General features: G+C 40.4%; 1 protein-coding gene across 8 annotated transcripts in view; it reads right to left on the bottom strand.

The window, feature by feature from the left end:
- The window catches only part of CACNA1C (calcium voltage-gated channel subunit alpha1 C), a 453,063-nt gene that overhangs the window by 369,316 nt on the left and 65,382 nt on the right, over positions 1-18,365 (bottom strand). For all 8 annotated transcript variants that reach the window (XM_064421276.1, XM_064421282.1, XM_064421281.1 and 5 more), the window contains exons 2-3: positions 15,162-15,483; positions 10,938-11,043 (exon numbers count right to left, since the gene is read on the bottom strand). In XM_064421276.1, coding sequence (XP_064277346.1) covers positions 10,938-11,043; positions 15,162-15,483 — 428 coding nt within the window. The remainder of the gene's footprint in view (positions 1-10,937; positions 11,044-15,161; positions 15,484-18,365) is intronic.

Genomic DNA, 18,365 nt, shown 5'->3' with positions numbered 1-18,365 from the left:
CATTTTCATTCTCAGTGTAAATTTGTAGAGAAGTAGAGGAATGTATGGAGGAAAAAGCCCTCTCTATTTTTTCAGGTTATATCATATTTTAACAGTTTTCAATCAGAAGTAAGGTTGCTCTTGCCAGTATGTTATAAACATCTTCCCTTTACTTGCTATAGCAGTTATAGCATGAATTTATAGAGGCCTGAAATCATCACCTCACACTTTTAAATATAGTCTGATCTATGGAATTCGCCTAAAACTTGAAATTTGTGCTCACCTCTGGGTCCTGCTATGGTCTAGTTCATTTGGTCTCTCCCTAGTCCCACAGGGTCAGACATACTTTCGAGAGGTCACAGGCCACTTTATTTTAAGCAGTTCAATGAAAAAGGAATAATTTTCAGCTCCCTATGGATTTTCATGCTTTCAAAAGGTCAAAGGCTCTGCAGAGCCCAGTTTGCCTTCTGGGCTGGAACAGTAAAGGCACATGAGTTTCTGCAGCCAGAGGCAGCCAGGGCAGCGTGGCTGTCACAGAACTAAGCTGTGCCCAGAGCCAAATATGCAGATGCATCCATCAGAGGGGGCTTTGAACACTCCTGACCTAAGCTGAAATGCTGCCCAAGGGAGAGCAGTGCAAGGCAAGTGCAGTGCAAGGCATCACCTGCCCTGCTCCAGAGATGGAGCAGCCTTCTCTCCTGCACAGACTGCTGACAGGACCTGCTGCCCACCCCAGGGAGACAGGAGGGAAGGAGCAAGGCAGAGGGACAGGCTCCCCTCCCACTGCTGCTGCTGTGTCTGCACAAAGGGCAAGGGAGCAGCTCCAGCCTTGTGCCTGTCCCCTGAACTTCTGTGAAAGCACCACTGGGTGCTTCTGGAAAAGAGTGGGAATGACAGGGAAAAGACCTAGCCCTGACAATTACAAAGCCTCCCAGTGAGGGTTGTGGTGTGACTTGCTAGGAGCAAGAAATACCATAACCCTCACCCACAGGAAGAGCTCAGAAGTGGAGCCTAGCAAAGGTAGAACCATGCTTTTCCCAAGTTCTGCTTCAATGAAATGGCTCAATAGAGTCATTAAAAAAAAATAAAGCCCAAGACATACTGAAGATTCAGTGATACAAAAATCCTACTTGGGAAATTTCTAATTATTCAAAAATTGTTTGCATCCAGTGAAACTTTTCTTTGTATATTATTAAAGAGCAGCAGTGGACACACAAACTGGCAGATGTGTCTGGTTCATGTCTGGGTGATGGAAGGAGGGAATGAACAGCTGTTTAAAACCTGTTAAAACCCTGTTTTAAACACACTTCTTAAACTCACAGAGCCCAGAAGCGCTAGCTGTGTACCTAAGTACACAAAACTTAGTTACTAAGACGAACTGAGGGAAACCCAGAAGCAGCAGCCTGAACACAAGCTGTGATCTGTCTCAGGCTCTTTCTTCAATATATATTGAAATGTGAAAGCAAAGGTAAACATTTCCAAAGGGAACTCTCAGCCAGGACTGAATTTACTTCAAGAGTTAAAAACCAGAAGTATTTCCAGGGTTTTATCAGCAGTTACTTCTCTCAAACACCACACTGCATTTTCCCTAGATTAGCTCCTTTTCTTTTCTAATGCTCAGTCCCTCATATTGCCATATCCTCTGTACAAGGACTGTTGAATGCAAGCTCAAAATTTAGCAGAATTAGACCTGAAAGCTGCAAATGCATTTCTGCATTTATTCTTTCTTCTCTTTTTCTTTCGCTCCATAAGATTTCAGCACAGAAAAAAAAAACATCAAAAATACTCAAACATTATCATATTCATGGCCTCTGAAAGGATAAACCACTCAACTTTGCTTCAGCTGCTTCTTCCTTTTTCCCCTATGAGCTGTCAAACACTTGCATGCAACAGCCTGATGTGTCAAAAGGAAAGGAAAACAAAGCAGCAGCAATGCAGGTTTTATCCTAGGGACAATGAAATTGGAAATCAAGTTGATCTGGACACCAAGATTTATATCCAATATGAAAAAAAAAAAAAAAAAGCCAGTGACTTCACAGCTACAACATGGTTCAGGTTGAATAAGGGAGGAATATATCATGGTTAATGACTTATAACAATTAGCATACAAGTTGTTTGGGTGAAAGGAGATTTATCAGATTTTTGCTGGTCCATATCAACGCAACATAGGTTGTAAACCACAGCTGCACATCCAGCCCAGACATCTCACGTAGGTGCAGCTTTTACCTACTGCTCTCCTTGCTTGAATTTTGCAGAAAACCCCAGATGAAACTCCAGTATCACCCATATTGATTGATTTGCACGTGATTATTCAGTATTTGCACAATCAAATGCCTAGCTGGGTTCTTGGACTCAGGAGGCACCTGAGGCATTTAGCAGAAGCAGGAAGCTGGAATTGCTATATTTCCTTCCTTTGTGGCAAGGACAGCAGCGATTTTAAAGAGCAGAAGCAGCAGATTTCCTTGTACAGCAAAACAATCTTCAACAATTAAATGCCCCGATACCTGTCCCTACAGTGACACCAATCCTGTGTGTGAGACCTTCCTTTGTCACTGTCATGATTTTGCCACTGCTATAGAAGCTGTGCATTCCCTTTGATGTTATTTCAATTCACATTTTTCATCTCAGCCAACTGCTCCTGAAGGGCACTGATGTGCCTTTTGTACAGATTCAGGCATTATCTTGATGACCATAATGAGGAGAAGCTTTCTGCTTGTTTATTTTTAAATACAAGTTTAGATTGTGAAACAATTATACAACTAGATCTTGAAAAAATCTTTTGTGACCACATGTTTGCCTGCATAATCTCATCTAAACAGGGATTCTTCTTTGAAAGTGACTCAGACAATAAGGCCACACAAGGATAACAGCACTGTAAGAGGTTTTCAATGGATAAAAATAACAATAATAAAATTACATGCAAGTTCCGCTTTTGTGTGAGGTTTTATATTTGAGGGCATGTAAAAGAACTGAAACATTTTAAAAAGTCCACATAAAAAGCATTCACCATGCTCCAGATCAAAGAGTTGTAGTAAAAGATTAAGCACATTTATTGCTAAGTAGAAAAACGTTTCAACATACCAGATGAAGATAACCATATGCAAAAGAGGTTTGCTTCAGTTCCTAATATAAGCTACCTAAATATAAATTTTACAAGCAACAGACAACGACAAACCAGCAGAAGATGATGAATTCCAAAAGCCCCAAGCTCTCCACCAGTGCAAGTTTATCAGGACAGCCTGAAAAACAGCTGCACACTTGCCAACACAGCTAGCCAGGGAAGCACACACACATCTCATTTCCATTCTGGAAAGCTTCTGCTGAGGGAGATGGGCTCCTCACACGTGCCACTGCCAAATTCAGCACACAGGGCTAAAGGTGCTGGCACCCCTGCTAGAGAGACTGGAAAGGAACTGTACCAAGAGCAACCCCAGGAAGGCGACAGCATTCAAAGTGCTCCTCTGGCTGCTCAGTGTTCTAGCTCTGTATGGGTAAGCTCACTACAAACATCAAGACATCAGTTTGCATCTCGTGTCTATCAAACTTTACAGCTGTACACCATTAAAGTGCCATCACTGAGCAAAATATGCATTCCTTGGCCTCCCAGAGATCATCACAAGCTGTTAAGGTTGTGGCAAACACTGCTGTCCAAAGATGGTCCAGCTCCCTTGCCTAGGCTTAGCTGAAGCAGAACCTGCTGAGGGTGTCTTCAGGAGATAACCTGCTGAGCCAACCTTCCAGCATCTGCCAGAAATTAAGCACACTGCAAAGACATTAATGAATATTTCCTGCTGCTTGCTGGAAGTCTTTCCCTAACCAGTGGTCTCTCAACCTCATTTCTTCATCAAGAAATAACTTCACTGTGTATCTTTGCTAATTCTTCATGGGAATTTTACAAGCAGAAAAATAAATTTAATTCCATAAAGTTATAGACAACATCAATTATATATTGTCCAGCATTTTTGAAGGTGAAATCCAAGAATGGTCTCATTTTGTTTTGAGGCTGTGTGTCATTCAGCCAGGAGGACTGAGGAGCTGCACATACAGACCCTCATGTTTTAGGAGTTAGAAAGCATAGGAGAAAATAGGAATTGTCCTTGAGAGGAACAGCCAGTCAAAACTCTGGCAAACACACAAAACATTCCCCCCTTTTGGCAATTCTGTCCCTTGGCAAGCAGCATGTCCATTATTTTACTTCTAAGGGAGCTATGAAAAGTTCTTGGGGTTTTTTCTAGTTTGAACAAGTCCATGAAGCATTGTCTTTAGAGTCAATGATTCTGTACACGTCAGCAAAGCCTGATGTTCCAGCAATTGTTTGTCAATGGCATGCACTGAATTAGTGGATGGCTTTTGGTGACAGTCAAACCCCAGTGAAGTCAATGAGAAGCTTGCCTGACTTAGAATGTGGAAAAAACAAACTATACATAAAGGAATTTAAAGGTGATACGTAATACACTCGATTGAATTTCTAGATTTTTCCAGATGTTTATTTCCTTCCTAATGTCATTAAAAGATTCTGAAGAGCTCATGAACAGAAGCCAAACATCCCAAAGACTTACAGAAGGATAAGGATACTTGTATCAAAAAGGACAATACAAAAATGACCTGCCATTTTGAAAATTTCCACTGCTTTTAAAAGAAGATTGTTACTTTTGCAGTGGCAGGACTTAGACTACAGTGAAAACATCACTACTTAAATACTCTTATTTGGCCTGCTTCCACATTTTTTCTATCTTTCCTAAACAGGTAAAATGAGTGGTAAGAAATTGAAACTAAACACACACACACAAAAATCCTACACTGAACCTGATGTTTGATAAACAAGAATAATTACCACCTGAAATAAAACCCCACTTGTTAAGATTTAGAAAGCCTACACATAAAGAAAAGGAAAACAGTAATCAGAGCTGTCTACAAAAATGGGATAAATGGTTTAATGTTTGGACTACCTCGATAAACTTGCCATCAATCAGAACCAAAACATAAAAACTAAAATTTCAAAATCACTTACACAGAAACATACAACCTATTTCAAGTTATTCTTTGCATGGAGTTGGATTAGATAGTGTAACAGTTTACCATTCTTTGCATTTTATACAGCTTACAGCCCTACTGCAAGTGCATATGAGTGTCCATGTCTGCTGCTGGTGTTCAGACACCACTGGGAAGAACACCAATTTCAAAAGCAAAAGGCTCAGACTAGGAGACCAATGTGTAGAGAATGAAGCTTAAAAAATAAGGAGATAAAATGTGCACTGGGATTAATTACTTGGTTACAGAGTCCAGGTTTAGGAAGACAAGGGGAATTGAAAAGTAAAATTAACAAGAGAAGTGGTCAGGAAGCTGAGTAAGCAGAGCACTGAGGTCAAATGAGAAAACAGGTGGGAAACATGAAATCGCTATGGAAGGGAGACAGCAATTAGGAGAAAATGGAAAAGGGACAAGTCTGTTAGAATGTGTACTGGAACAAGGAGAATTACTTGGCAAGGATTATGAATTTAAAAACCAAAAATAAAAAAAAAAAGGGGGAACACAGCCATGAGAGATCTCGGATCCCATAAAGAGATGGCAAACACCAACAAGCAAGCACAGACTGGATGAAGACTCTGGGGCCGCTGGTAAAAAGAGAAGCTGGGATTTGGTTGGGACTCTAAATCCAACCTTTAAAAGGCCTGAAGTTTTGTTCCTGCTAGTAATACATATGTCAGTCTCTGCTTTACCAGTTCCATCTCTACAAAGCCTAGGAAATAACACAACTATGTTTAAAAACAAAACAACAAAACACCTACTTTTAACATTTATTTTCTAGTTAGTGGCTACTATCTTGGAATTGACTGCTAGAGATTTTCTTTTTTCCTTACAGTCTTCTTTAAAGAATTTCTTGTATGATGTGATGGAAAAATTAAGATGGCAATTTATCCAAGTCCATACAGCTTGCCAATACCAGGACCAGAACACAAGCTGAATTAAACCCCAGGCTTATTCTTCCACCCTGTGCTTCTCTGCAGTTAGGGGTGCTGAGTATCACCCTGTCAGAAACAGGGTTTCCTGAGATCTTTGGGAAATGTTGAGCCTAAATCCCATTATATTCACCTTCCTCAGAATCACCCAGTGATTCACAATCCTTCTGGAAGAAACCCTCAAGGATTTTTTGGCACAATTCCCCTTTTTCTCATCCTGACTCTGCTCCCTTTCCAGCCACCTCAGCATCGTTCTCCCAGCCCCTGTCACTCAGCCCTGGCTGCTGGAGCCCTGTGAGAGTGTGAGCTCCCCCAGCTGCAGCAGTGCTGGCATCAGGCCCAAGGTAATAAACTTATCAGGGCTGATTAGCTCGGTGTGCTCTCTGTCCCTCACCCCCCGTGTTGTCATCCTCTGCTCGCTCACTAGCTGGGAACTGGCACACACCAGGGTGAGGGCAGTGATACAACAGATCCAAAAGCTTTTGTGCAGCGCTCTTCCTCACCTCACCCAGAAAAGCCATCCTTTCTTTTCCCAACCCTCTCACCCCTACTTTGCTCTCTAACACTTCCTGAATTCACACAAGAAAAATTAAGCCTGTTCCAACTCTAGAATACTCTGATGCAAAAATTGTTGAAGTTTGCTATGCCAATATATAGAATTGTAATAGATAGTCACATCCACATGTCTATTATGTAATAGATAGACAGTCCAATGTAATAGACAGTCACAATACATAGTTAAAAAAAATAAAACAACTTTCTCTTTTTTTTAATACAGGAATCCCCTGCTCTACAGGATACTCCTATAATGCTTCCATAATTTCATACTTCCTGAAAGGCAACCTCCCTTTCCATAGGCAGACACCAACACTGGCTGGCACAAGAACTGACAAGCAAGCAGAGATCCCATCTTTTCACAGAGTCCTGTTTGAGGTTTACCAAATTAGCTCAAATGTGGCATCCCATTATCACATATAAACACAAGAGATCTTCCTTTACATTTAACTAGTGTACAACAGGATTTCCCTCCTGTAAGAAGGACCAGGAAGGGAAAGCACAACTATCAAAGCAACAGAAGGAAGATTTCCCTGCTCTTTACCCAAAACGTAAACAACAAACAGAGCTGCCTTCCCTGGAACGTGTTGCAAACCTTGGTCTTAACCTCATTATGTTATCACCGTGCTGTGACACTGACCAGGCTTGTGCCATTTGCAGTTGCCAGAAAAGTGACAGAAGCATTTTCCTCTCAGCTTCCTATCTTAGGCAGTCTATAGTTTTATTCCTAAATGTATGTTATCTCTGTCCTAATGCATAATTGCAGGGATAACAAGCAGAAAGCCTCTGTACCAGTCACAGCCTGTGCTGCAGACTGACTTTAATTCCCCTCAAACCAGCTCCAATTTTTCTGGTTGCATTAACACACAACTGAATAGTACATTAGCTTATTTTGTTGGTGAATTTAAATTAGGTCTCAGCAAGTTTATTAATACAAAAAGAAAAATGCACCTCATACAACTGCCCTCCATATGTGTAAGTTCAATAGTTTTCCAGTGCTTTCCAGTAACAATAGTTTTTAGTTACTTTTTCAGTAACACTGCAAAAGTAACACATAAAAACTGCTGAAGCCAATTTCAAGCATTTTTTATGAGTACATTATAGCATTCTGGCATATTTCTTAAAGCCAGTGACACTTTAAAGACACTGCAATGAGCATAAAAATAGGAAATGTGGTGTTTAGGATAAAAGTTCATTTCAAAACTGAAAGGGCTTCACAGTCCAAGTTACTGTCCCTAGATTTGATAAAAAAGGCCTGAAGATTTATAGGAATTATTGTTGTAGGAAGATAGATTGCAGAGAAACAGTCAGAATATCTATGTGGTGTTAAACCTAAACCTGTAATACACAGCCCTGGCTATTCACAATTCCTGGTTAATGCAAAAGGGAAGGACAATGGTCACCACTGAAGCATCATATCAACTAGGTCTTGGAGACATGGAAGATGTTGCTGGTTTTGTTCATCTCCATGGGGAAGGCACACAGCACTGCCTGTGCCTTAGGTGACCAATGGATGGTCACATGTGAAATTCACACAGAGCCATTTTTTCTCCAAGCATTACTTAGGCATCATTTTTCTAATTTTACAGAGAAGGAAAGAAGGCACTCACATAACCCAGGATTCCTTTCTCTTCCCTCACCACCCTCTGCTCCATTAGCTTGTAGAAGGCAATTGATTGAATTTTAACCTCAGTCACCAAGGAAAATTTTATTTGAAAAGTTATGATGAAACTTTGGAGAAGGAATACTCTGAGCCTAGGGCAAATCTGGCAGCTTATTGGAAAAGTATTCTGGCACTTTCAGAGCTTGTTAAAGAGTTACTGCCCATCGTGTTTTCTGTAGATAGTTTCTTGTATCTCAAGAAGTTAGAGATGTCTCAGGAAATCGGGGATGTGGGAGCTCCTGTGGTAGCTTTAACTCTAAACCAGCTAAATTGCAACATGAAAATGAATCGAGAGTTCTGGGCAGCTAGAAAAATTCTGTATGGATTCAATCACCTTTCTGCACAGCACACACATCTGTGCATGACCCACATGCACACAGTGCACACAAAAACTCCTCGCCTGTGTCACATTACAGCCCTCAATTTCCTGGCTACAAAATAAATCTGATTGTGAAATAGATGCTTGCAGGTAGAAAACAATTTCAAAAATGAAGTGAGTACATGAGCTTTTACAGGAACATGTTATTAACCCCAGCTTCTTTCCAGCCCCTTCCATGTGCAGCTTGGCTCTTTGACAGCAAGGTCCCGCTCTTGTACAGCTCCTGCCTGATGGAACAACTCTAACTCTCATCTATTCTTTCATTCCATTCCAAAACACAACTAACACATTTTTTTCACCCTTATCTCACCCATTTGCCCTGGACTTTGCTCACAGAATGCAGTATATGCTGTATACTCAGCGTACATGTTTCACATGTACACTCCTCAACAGCAGTGTACATGTGCCAAGGGATAAGTTTGTAAACTGAGAATACAGCAACAAAACACAGAAAACCCAACAACAGCAAACACAGACTAACAGGAGAGCACAGCCTGCTGAGCAGCCACAGCTTCAGGCCTTTATCTATAATGTAGAAGGGTCTTGGCTTCACAAATCCACACCAAGGATCCCCTTTTCCAGTTTTAATTATTTTTTTCCATGAAGACACAAAGAATAAAATGGAGTCAAGCAGATTACTCATTTAACTTTCTTCTTCCCATACATCTGTGAAACAGCTATTTAGGTAAATTAGCAATTCCTCCTCATCCTTAAGGCTGTAACATTTCCATACTTCCTGGAGATGATAACTCTGGCTTGGCTAGGTTTTTTTAAACTCCACCAACAAATAACACAAGAGTTTTTATAGACATTTTAAAAGATGTCTTGGAAAACAGATGCAGAGTGGAAACTCAAATCACAAGGTGCACATATTTCTTGATAGCAGAACAATTTCAATATATCTTGTTCAATTACAAAGATACTTCCAGCCTGGTTTTAGGCTGCAGTCTCCTCACTGAATTGAGGCACATCCCCACAACCCAACTAAACTCAAACCAAACTGTGAGTCCTCTAACCTTCAAATCTGCTTCATTTTCCTCTTTGAACCCTGCAAGTCAGAACATGCAATGAACATACCTGTTTTCCTTACCAGGAGATCAACTGAATGTGGTTTTTATTAAATAAAACACAGAAATTTTTGAGAGGTGCCCTAATGAAGTTTTTTTAAATACACACACCACAGCTCACCGTTGTTAAACATTAAGTCACACTAACGAAGAGTAGCCAAAGAAAAAAGACCAACTCGTGTACTGTATGTGTAGAGAGTAGTTAACAATCACTTCCCACCTCCTGCTTCTCTTTTTGTACTTCTCTAAGTTGTCACAGTGCAAATGCACCACAGTGCAAAGTTTTTACTACTACTTTTTATTTTTTAAGCATAGAAATATTGTTTCAGCAATTCCTGAAGTTTGCGATGTGTTTTAGAAAACTTCAAGAGAGATTTAATCAGATGACTGACTTCCAAGAGCAGCATGAATCTTTTTTATTTACAGTGTCTGTCAGCCACCCCAGTTGCTGCTACTTTAGAAGTATGGTTTTTGTTCTCCTCCTCTGTTGCTCTAAAATTTCTTAAGTCTCAATAAATTTTATTCAGGAAATAGCATCTCTGCTCCTAAACTCTGGGAGTAAGTTTTCATCCTGATTCAACCTGACAAGTAGGAGATTTATTCACATATTTGAGAGGGAAAAAAAATGTTTTCTGCTAATTCAGTGAACTGTGTTCCAGAGCTGGTTTGTGTTTTGCCCTTACTGAACAGAAATCTGTGCTATGGCTTCATGCTAAGCCAAAAGTAAACACTCTTCCTTTCTGTACAGACAGCTCAATCCCAAAGTACCAACACTGGCATCAGCAGTGACAGAAGAAAAGCTATATTCCCCCAACAAGAGGGAATTATGAAAAGAACAAAAACAACTAAAATTTTTTTAAAAAAATCCACCAAACCAAACAACAAACACCAACTGCACAAAGATTGTTCAGCCAAATCAATGCATGTGTCTGAAATGCAAGCATTAATCAGTCATCAATCACCTGAGAGGAGGACAGCACCATTTTCACTATGACACATGGCAAGACAAAAGCCACCAGATTAAAATCCCTGATTAAAAGATATCTCCCACAAATACCTGCAGGTTAAAATTCACCAACCCCTTTTGCAGCATGCTGAAATTTGTTAACCTAAACATCACATACAGCACCTGTGTAACTTTTTGGAATATTCTCCTCTAAAACCAGCTGAGACAGGTAGTAAAATGAATTGACAAGACATAGCAACCAAAACCAATTTTTATGATGTTCTATTCTTTGGTGGATATGTTTACATTCCCTACCTTCACAAGTCTCCAGGATCACTTTTCAAAAGGAGTTTCAAAATAGCAATACTAAACACCATCAAGGACTTACCAGATTGGAATTGGTGGCATTGGAATCATCTTCTGGAAAGGGGATATAGATAGCTAAGGCCACACAATTGGCAAAAATAGTCAGTAAAATAATTATTTCAAATGGTCTGAGGAATGGAGTTAAGGAAATTGTTCCAAAAGGAGCACACAAAAATAAAAAGAAACTTTAACAAAAATATATTTATAAGAACTCTGTTTAAAGAAAGCATTCCAAGCCTCTTATACTCTGAAAAGAAACATATGCCTTTTTAAGTGCTTTTAGGAGCTCCCAGCCAAAATTCTTCCTAATATGTCAAAAGCAGTGTAGGCCAGTCACGTGCCAGAGTAAACAAAGGTTTCTTAAAAGTTTTTTCTTCCTTTACTTATTTAGATTTCATTTTCTCAATTTTCCTTCAAGTGTGGCTGCACTACATAATAATAAGAGAAACTTGTACTATAATGACTGTCCTTGCTCTTTTTATGATTTTTTTCTTGTTTGTTTTCATCTGCATTTATAAATTCTCCGATAATTTTAACAAAGATTTTGGGGTTTCTTTTCTTTTTTTGTTGTTGCTGTGTTCTTGCCCCCCCTTTCTCAGTTTCTCTCTCATATCTTGGAGTTAAATGTGAGGGCTCAAGCAATAATAACCATGGTGAGAAGATGTTTAAAAAAGGATAAGTTTTGTTAAAGTAAAAAAAGTCTTTGTCCAAAATCTGCTTACACTGCACATTGCCATGTATACTTGTTTTGCTTAAAAATTATTTGAGGGAGGATTTATTTTTCTCTTATTTGCATTTCATTTGGCATCAGAGGGAACACAAAAGTCCAGAATTTTAGGGACAGCAGGAAGCTGAGAGTCCCTTCTGACAAAGAAACAGTTGCATCAGCTTTGCTGGAGAAGAGAGAAACCAAACGTTTGGAATGTTCAGCAAAGGAATCCTGCACAAGCTCAGTGCCCCCCTGGAACCAAAGGGCATTTTTCTACTGCCCAGTCTCCTGGCACTGCACTTCATCTCCTTCAATGGTCTCCCTAATCTCTCCAGACACAGACTAGAGACCAGATTTATGGTCTGTCTACATTTACTGGCCTGCAAGAATATCCTGGAGGCTACTCCTGGGATAACTCACCAGTACCCAGGAGGGGAATGAGGAGCAGGAGAGAATGCCAAGCATAACCTGTGCCACAGAGTGCATTTGAGCATGGCTCTATCTGCCATGGGGCTGCCAAATGTCAGCACAGCGTGGATGATTTTGGTCGGCAGACTGCTGTTCTCAGCAGGCTTCAGCAGAAAGAACAGGAGATCTTTGAGTGTTAAGCTGAGCTGCAAGATATACACAAATTCCAGGCACCTGACTGCTGTTTATACTCACATGCATTCTACATTTCACACATGGAAGAGTCAGAGGGTTCCAGACTCACCAGACTACTGTGCTTAAGCCTCTGAATAATAAGAGATAAATGGTACCACAGAGGCAGAGGAGCAGAGCAGGACAGGAAGAGACATCTACATGAGAAATCAGTGAGACTTCTCAGGTGTGTACTACCCCAGGCTGTTTGTATAAAGTTTACTGCTTAAAGACCTGGATTTCCACAGGCTTTCATTTTCTTAATCACTTTTGCTCCTCAAATTTTTGTTTGTTTCTTTTGGCAGGATTATTATCCATTAATTTATCACTGTTTACACGTATTTCCTTTCACTTCAATTCTGTTTTTGCACTGTAGACATTAAATTCTATAAAATCTACACTAAAATACACTACACAAAATGCAGAAAATTAAACACACAGCTAAATCCTTACAAAATAAAGTAATTACTTCATTTCACTTTTTTTTGAATGCAATTGCTCATTCAGGCTCTTAACATTGTAACATTTGGGTAAGAAACACTACTGAAGTACTGTTTGATATTTTTTTTTAATATCTATTATGCTTAAACTTTAGTGGTACAACAAATTAGGCTAAGCCTTTCTCAGTAGTTTTCAGCAAGTAGGAAAAGTCAGAATATAGAATTAAACTGAACCCTGCCACAACCCTTTGATATTGCTTGTTGCCATTGAAGTGTTCCATGTTTTCAAACTCCAGATGTCCAATGAGGTTCTGATGGAAAAAAAAATACTTCCATCAACTCACCTAAAACAAAACAAAACCCCAAACTGCAAGTTTCAGCATCTTTGTGTTGCTTTAATTGCACTGTTTGGTCATCTCTTGATCTGAGCAATGCTGTACCCTGGTTTACAACACCTCATCCCCATCATTTCTTGCTGATTTTACTCATTTATCAAATGTTACTCTGAAGACATGTGGTGACTGGGGTGCTGCTAAGCAAACCAATATTCAGTTTTATCCTGTTAGTCATCACCCATCATCTTATGCTTAAAGTATCAGACTTATGTCAGAAGCAATAAAAAGTAGCAAACTTAATCAGGGGATTAAAAATTAGCATCTGAAGAAGAAAGGAATAGGCAGGCAGGTAGTTTAAGGACATGGAGAGATTGACAGAAGCATTTTTAACAAGTTCTTAATCTGAAAAGCATGTCCATGTCAGCAATACCTGATATTCTCATTTTCTGTTTTCACCCAGCATCCCACCAGACACCCAAGGGAATAATATTATCACATTGTCTTAAATGCCTTAATTCCTTTTTTTTTATCATATTAACTACTGCCAAGTTCTGTACTGCCTTTGCTTGACATGCTTATCTACCCCTAAAAACATTCTTTTTCTTTTGTATTTCCTGAAGAACCCCATTAGCTTGCGATTACTGCTCAGGGTTAATCCTGGTTTCTCTTTGAGGATGCAAAGGAAGCATACTTAATTTCAATTTGAGTTTCACACCAAAGACTCAAATTCCAGCTTGCACTGCTCAGACTTGGATGACTGAAAAGGCTTTGCTCTTTGCACACAATAAAGAAATGATCAGACTCTCCCCGACTTTCCAGGGAAGCAGCCCCAACCCCTTCACTCTGCGGTTCCGTGTCAGTGGTTATCATCCATCATCTGTGACACCATCTGTCTCTTGTTCAGACTGTCAGGTCTGGCTCTGCAATGCATTTGGACATGTTACTCTAACTGTATTTCTTTTTCCCTTCTTCTAGATCATCATTATCCCTTACCATACAATACTGAGCATTATTCTTTTAACCAGAATTCCAATATAATTAACAGTTCTCAGCCCAGTCTCAGGGTCTTACTGCATACCTTTGGGGGTTTTCACCTTGTCCTTTTGTGCCACTCTTTTATCCATACTGTAGAAAGTGTGATGTCACATGTTTAACAAAAAGTGTATGATTCAAAGCAGCAGAGCTTTGGACTGGTGACACCTCTAAAAAAAACCAATAAAAATTAAAAAGGGGAAGCCAGGAGCTGCTATCAATCCCATAGATTGATAGTTCTGATACCTTGACTATCTCCCATGCATTTCCTGGGCCATACTTTTTTCAAAGACCAGAATTCAACCACTAAGCCTTATCAAGCTATTCAATCTTCTAGTGGTCTCTCACACCGGGATGTAGTTAAGATTTTACTTCAATACTGTTTCCTGACACACCCCCCTTCCACCATAAACCACCTCAGTTGAGACATCAAAAATTATTCACGTATTTTAAGTTGCCGGTGGTGGAACTTTCACACTGATGCATGGATTTCAACCCAAGGCACGGTTTTCCACCTGAAACTTTGATTTCAACGCGAGGCCTGGATGCCCAATGCGAGGCCTGGATTCCCAATGTGATACACTGATTTCAACCCAATGCATGGATTTCCACCTGACACATTGACTTCAGCCCAAGGCATGGCTTTCCACCCAAGGCATGGCTTTCCACCCAAGGCCTGGATTTCCACCTGATACATAGATTTCAGTGCAAGGCCTGGATGCCCAATGCAAGGCCTGGATTTCCACCTGATACACTGATTTCAACCCAATGCATGGATTTCCACCTCATACATTGACTTCAGCCCAAGGCATGGCTTTCCACCCGAGGCCTGGATTCCACCCAAGGCCTGGATTTCCACCTGATACATTGATTTCAATGTGAGGCCTGGATTCCCAACCCAAGGCCTGGATTTCCACCTGATACATTGATTTCAACCCAAGGCCGAGATTCCCAACCCGATGTTGGGATTCCCAACCCGAGGCTGGGATTCCCACACCTGATGCATTGATTTCCACCCAAGGCACAGATTCCCACCCCCCATGAACAGGAGCTGCTGTGCACAAAGGCCTGTTTGGCCACGTTAAGGATATTTCCATTCGACGATGCTGATGCACGCCCTCCGGATGGGATTCTTCAGCGTGAGGCACAGCAGTGCCCGGGGAGGACGGGTGGCTGTGGTGGTGCCCTGCTTCTTCTGCTTGCCATACTGCTGCCGTTTCCTCTGCGTGGAGCTGGCTGTGGATATCGTGGCGTTGCCAGCGCTGCCCATCAGCTTGGCTTGCCTGGCAGCGTCGATGGCAGCCTGCCAGGACAGAGCTGCCCCCGGCGTGGGGATGTGCTCTGGGGCAAGCCCTGCAGCTGCATTGGCATTCATGTTGGCATGAGCTGGACGAGGACTCCCATAGTTGGAACCTGCAGGGGGAAAAAAAAATTAAAAATTAAATGAACCAGAGATATTTATCAAGACTTTTTTAAACTGTGGAAGAGATAGCTAGTGGTTTTTTTAAAATCTTCAGTGTAGGATGTAATTCAAATTCTTCATTGTAAAGTATTACTACTATGCAATTCTTTGTCTTGCAAGAGATTCCTAACAAGACTGATGGATTCTGAGCTGTTAGAAGTGCCTCCAACCAGTGCAGTCTCCAGACATTCAGAAAAAATAAACTACCCTTTATTTTCTGTTCACCCACATATTTTGCAAGTTGGACTGTTTGAAAGCTCAAAAGCTGAGGCCAGTCCCCATCACCTTCTCACTCAGACACGCATCATGATGCTATCTGGTACATGGCAAAGAACCCAAACAAAATTGTCAAGTCCTATCACAAAAATCTTCATGCTTCTTGGAGATTACTCGAAGGTAAGGTGAAGTTTTGCCAATAAGCTTAATTCTCCCTGCAAATAACACCTATGTACAGGTCTAAGAACAGCCAGAGCAGAAGGTACAATGAAGCAGAAACCAGCACACAAAGACACAGCTGGTGGCTTTTGTGCTCTGTATGTTCCTGTGCAGAGAGGTAAGGCCAACCACATGTTTAGAAATTTGAACTAATTCCTTATCCTGATAAACTACTGAATCAATGAAGAAATTTATTTTAAAAGCACAAGATAATAAGAATGCTAAAACCTACCAGTCCCATGTTTTGCAGCTTCTGTAGCCAAAAGTAAGGAAGTATATACATTTCCCCAATCATAATAATGGAATATACAAATATATACATCAGGTGACAAGTGGCTGATCTTGAGAAGGTCTTAGCAGTACAAAAAATAAAGTCACTCTTTCAAGCCAGCGCAGTTCTTCCAGTGTTTCAATAAAGACAGCTAAGTCACCTGTGCCTCTTCAATGAGACTCTTCCACTGACCCAAATTAAATCCTAGATCACTTCAAGAGGAAAGAACTTGGAAATTTCAAAACAGATTGCTCTACTCTTTGGACTATGCTTCAGTTGAGTCCTGCAAGAACTTGTGAAATATTAACTGAATTTTATCCCAGACAATTTACAGAAGAAAATGTAAGCCCTGTTTAAAAAGTGCAACATAGAATCTAAACAAAGTCACAACAGCAAACTCTGATTAAGAAGAACACCTTGTTTAGGTGTGTCCTGTATCACATTTAAGACACTATTTAATTTGTTGTGGACTTGTGAGTTTGCCCATGGCCCATAACTTGAGGTTCAGATAAAAGGAGGCCTGAGAGATCTACAGATCTTATTCCTCCACAGTTCAGCTTCAAAATCCTGCCCGCTGCTGATTCAGGAAGAACCTGAATGGTGCTTCCATTGACATCTGAGCAGCAGACTGTGCTTCAGAAAAAGTGCCCACACAGGGGGCAGAGAGTGGAAACCCAGTCAAGGAGTTAGATCACCTGTTTCAAAGCAAGCTCAAAGCCTCCTGTTGACCATGTTCCATTTTAGATTAATATAGAAATATGGTTTTATTAAATAGGACAAATGGCTCCTGCAGACTGTTAGACAAAGCAAAGGAAAGACCACTTCCAACACTGTTTCTTTTACGGTATCAGATGAAAGACATTTACAACCAGGGACTTGGAAAGCTCTTCTTGAATGGAAATAATTACTAAAGATGCATATTTCATAGCTGGATGTGCAGTGCCAAGGTAGCACAGCACTGACTGCACTACAAATGAATGAAAGCAGGTGGAATAAATACAATTACATTGACACACAGAGTGCAACAGGATATGCCTCTACCTAGAAAGCATTCGAGATTTGTGAATTAATCTCACTGAATCACAAGGAAGGACATGATAGAGTCAGATGTTATTTTATGTCAGGCATTGCTGTAAGATTTTTAGGCTGTTACAGTCTCATTACAGAGCAGGGAAATCCAGAGCTTTTCTCTGCTCACTGAAAAACCTCCTAGCTGCAAACCAGCCAAAGGAAGCTGATGAGTAATGTGACTCTGATATGTGAAAGGGAAAGCTGAAAGAAACAAGAAATGGGAAATGGTTAATTCACATCCCTCGCATTTGGAAAATGAAGAAAAAGAGCTTTCAGAATCCTACAGGCTAAGCAGATTTCCTCGATGAAGCAGGCAATCAAGTGGCAGACAAACTTAGTTTTCCAAGGCTAAGCAAATTGTACACAGCACTACTCATGGGATACGCATTTATTTTCAGACTTGTTCCAGATGCAGTTTTTCTCTTAGCATCTATTTGACCTCCCTAGCTTGAGGCATGCTGGAAAGGAAAAATAAATGGAAAATCACTCTAATTATTCTCCAACTCCGGCTCTTTTTTAATACTGACCCATTAGAGTGGAGAAGAAAGATGTGTGTTTTCCAGTAAAAGCAAACTTGCTGATCCCTCTCCACAGTGTTCCTATCATGCTGACTAGACCATGTGCTCCTGTAAATAAACAGCTGCTGCTTCTTAATGAAGACTTTTCTGCAATTTGGGAACACGTCAAGTTTCATCATTATTACTTCTTATTAGTGAGGTTCCACATGAGGATCCAAGTCATGCATTTTGACTTTGATGTGCCAGCAAAGTTAAGTATCCAGCTTTTGGTGGTTTGATTGGTTTTGCTTCCAATATGATCAGCAGTCCCATAACGAAGTGCTTTGTCTCAAATTAATTTCAAATGAAGAGTCAGTAATGACAGATTTCTATTAACAAATATTACAAATATTGATTACTGATAAGGATCTGTCTGTTTTATGGAGCTCTGAGGCTGCAGACAGGATCTGTAGTAAATGAGAAACGGCAATGACAAAATACTCGTTCTGGAGGTACTTTACAGAAATAGCTTGAATAAAAGAGTGAAGCTCCCACAGCT

This window comes from Passer domesticus, chromosome 5 (assembly GCF_036417665.1).
Source record: "Passer domesticus isolate bPasDom1 chromosome 5, bPasDom1.hap1, whole genome shotgun sequence".
Classification (NCBI taxonomy): domain Eukaryota; kingdom Metazoa; phylum Chordata; class Aves; order Passeriformes; family Passeridae; genus Passer; species Passer domesticus.
The sequence above is the reverse complement of the archived record's forward strand: the minus strand, read 5'-3'. Positions and strand labels throughout refer to the sequence as shown.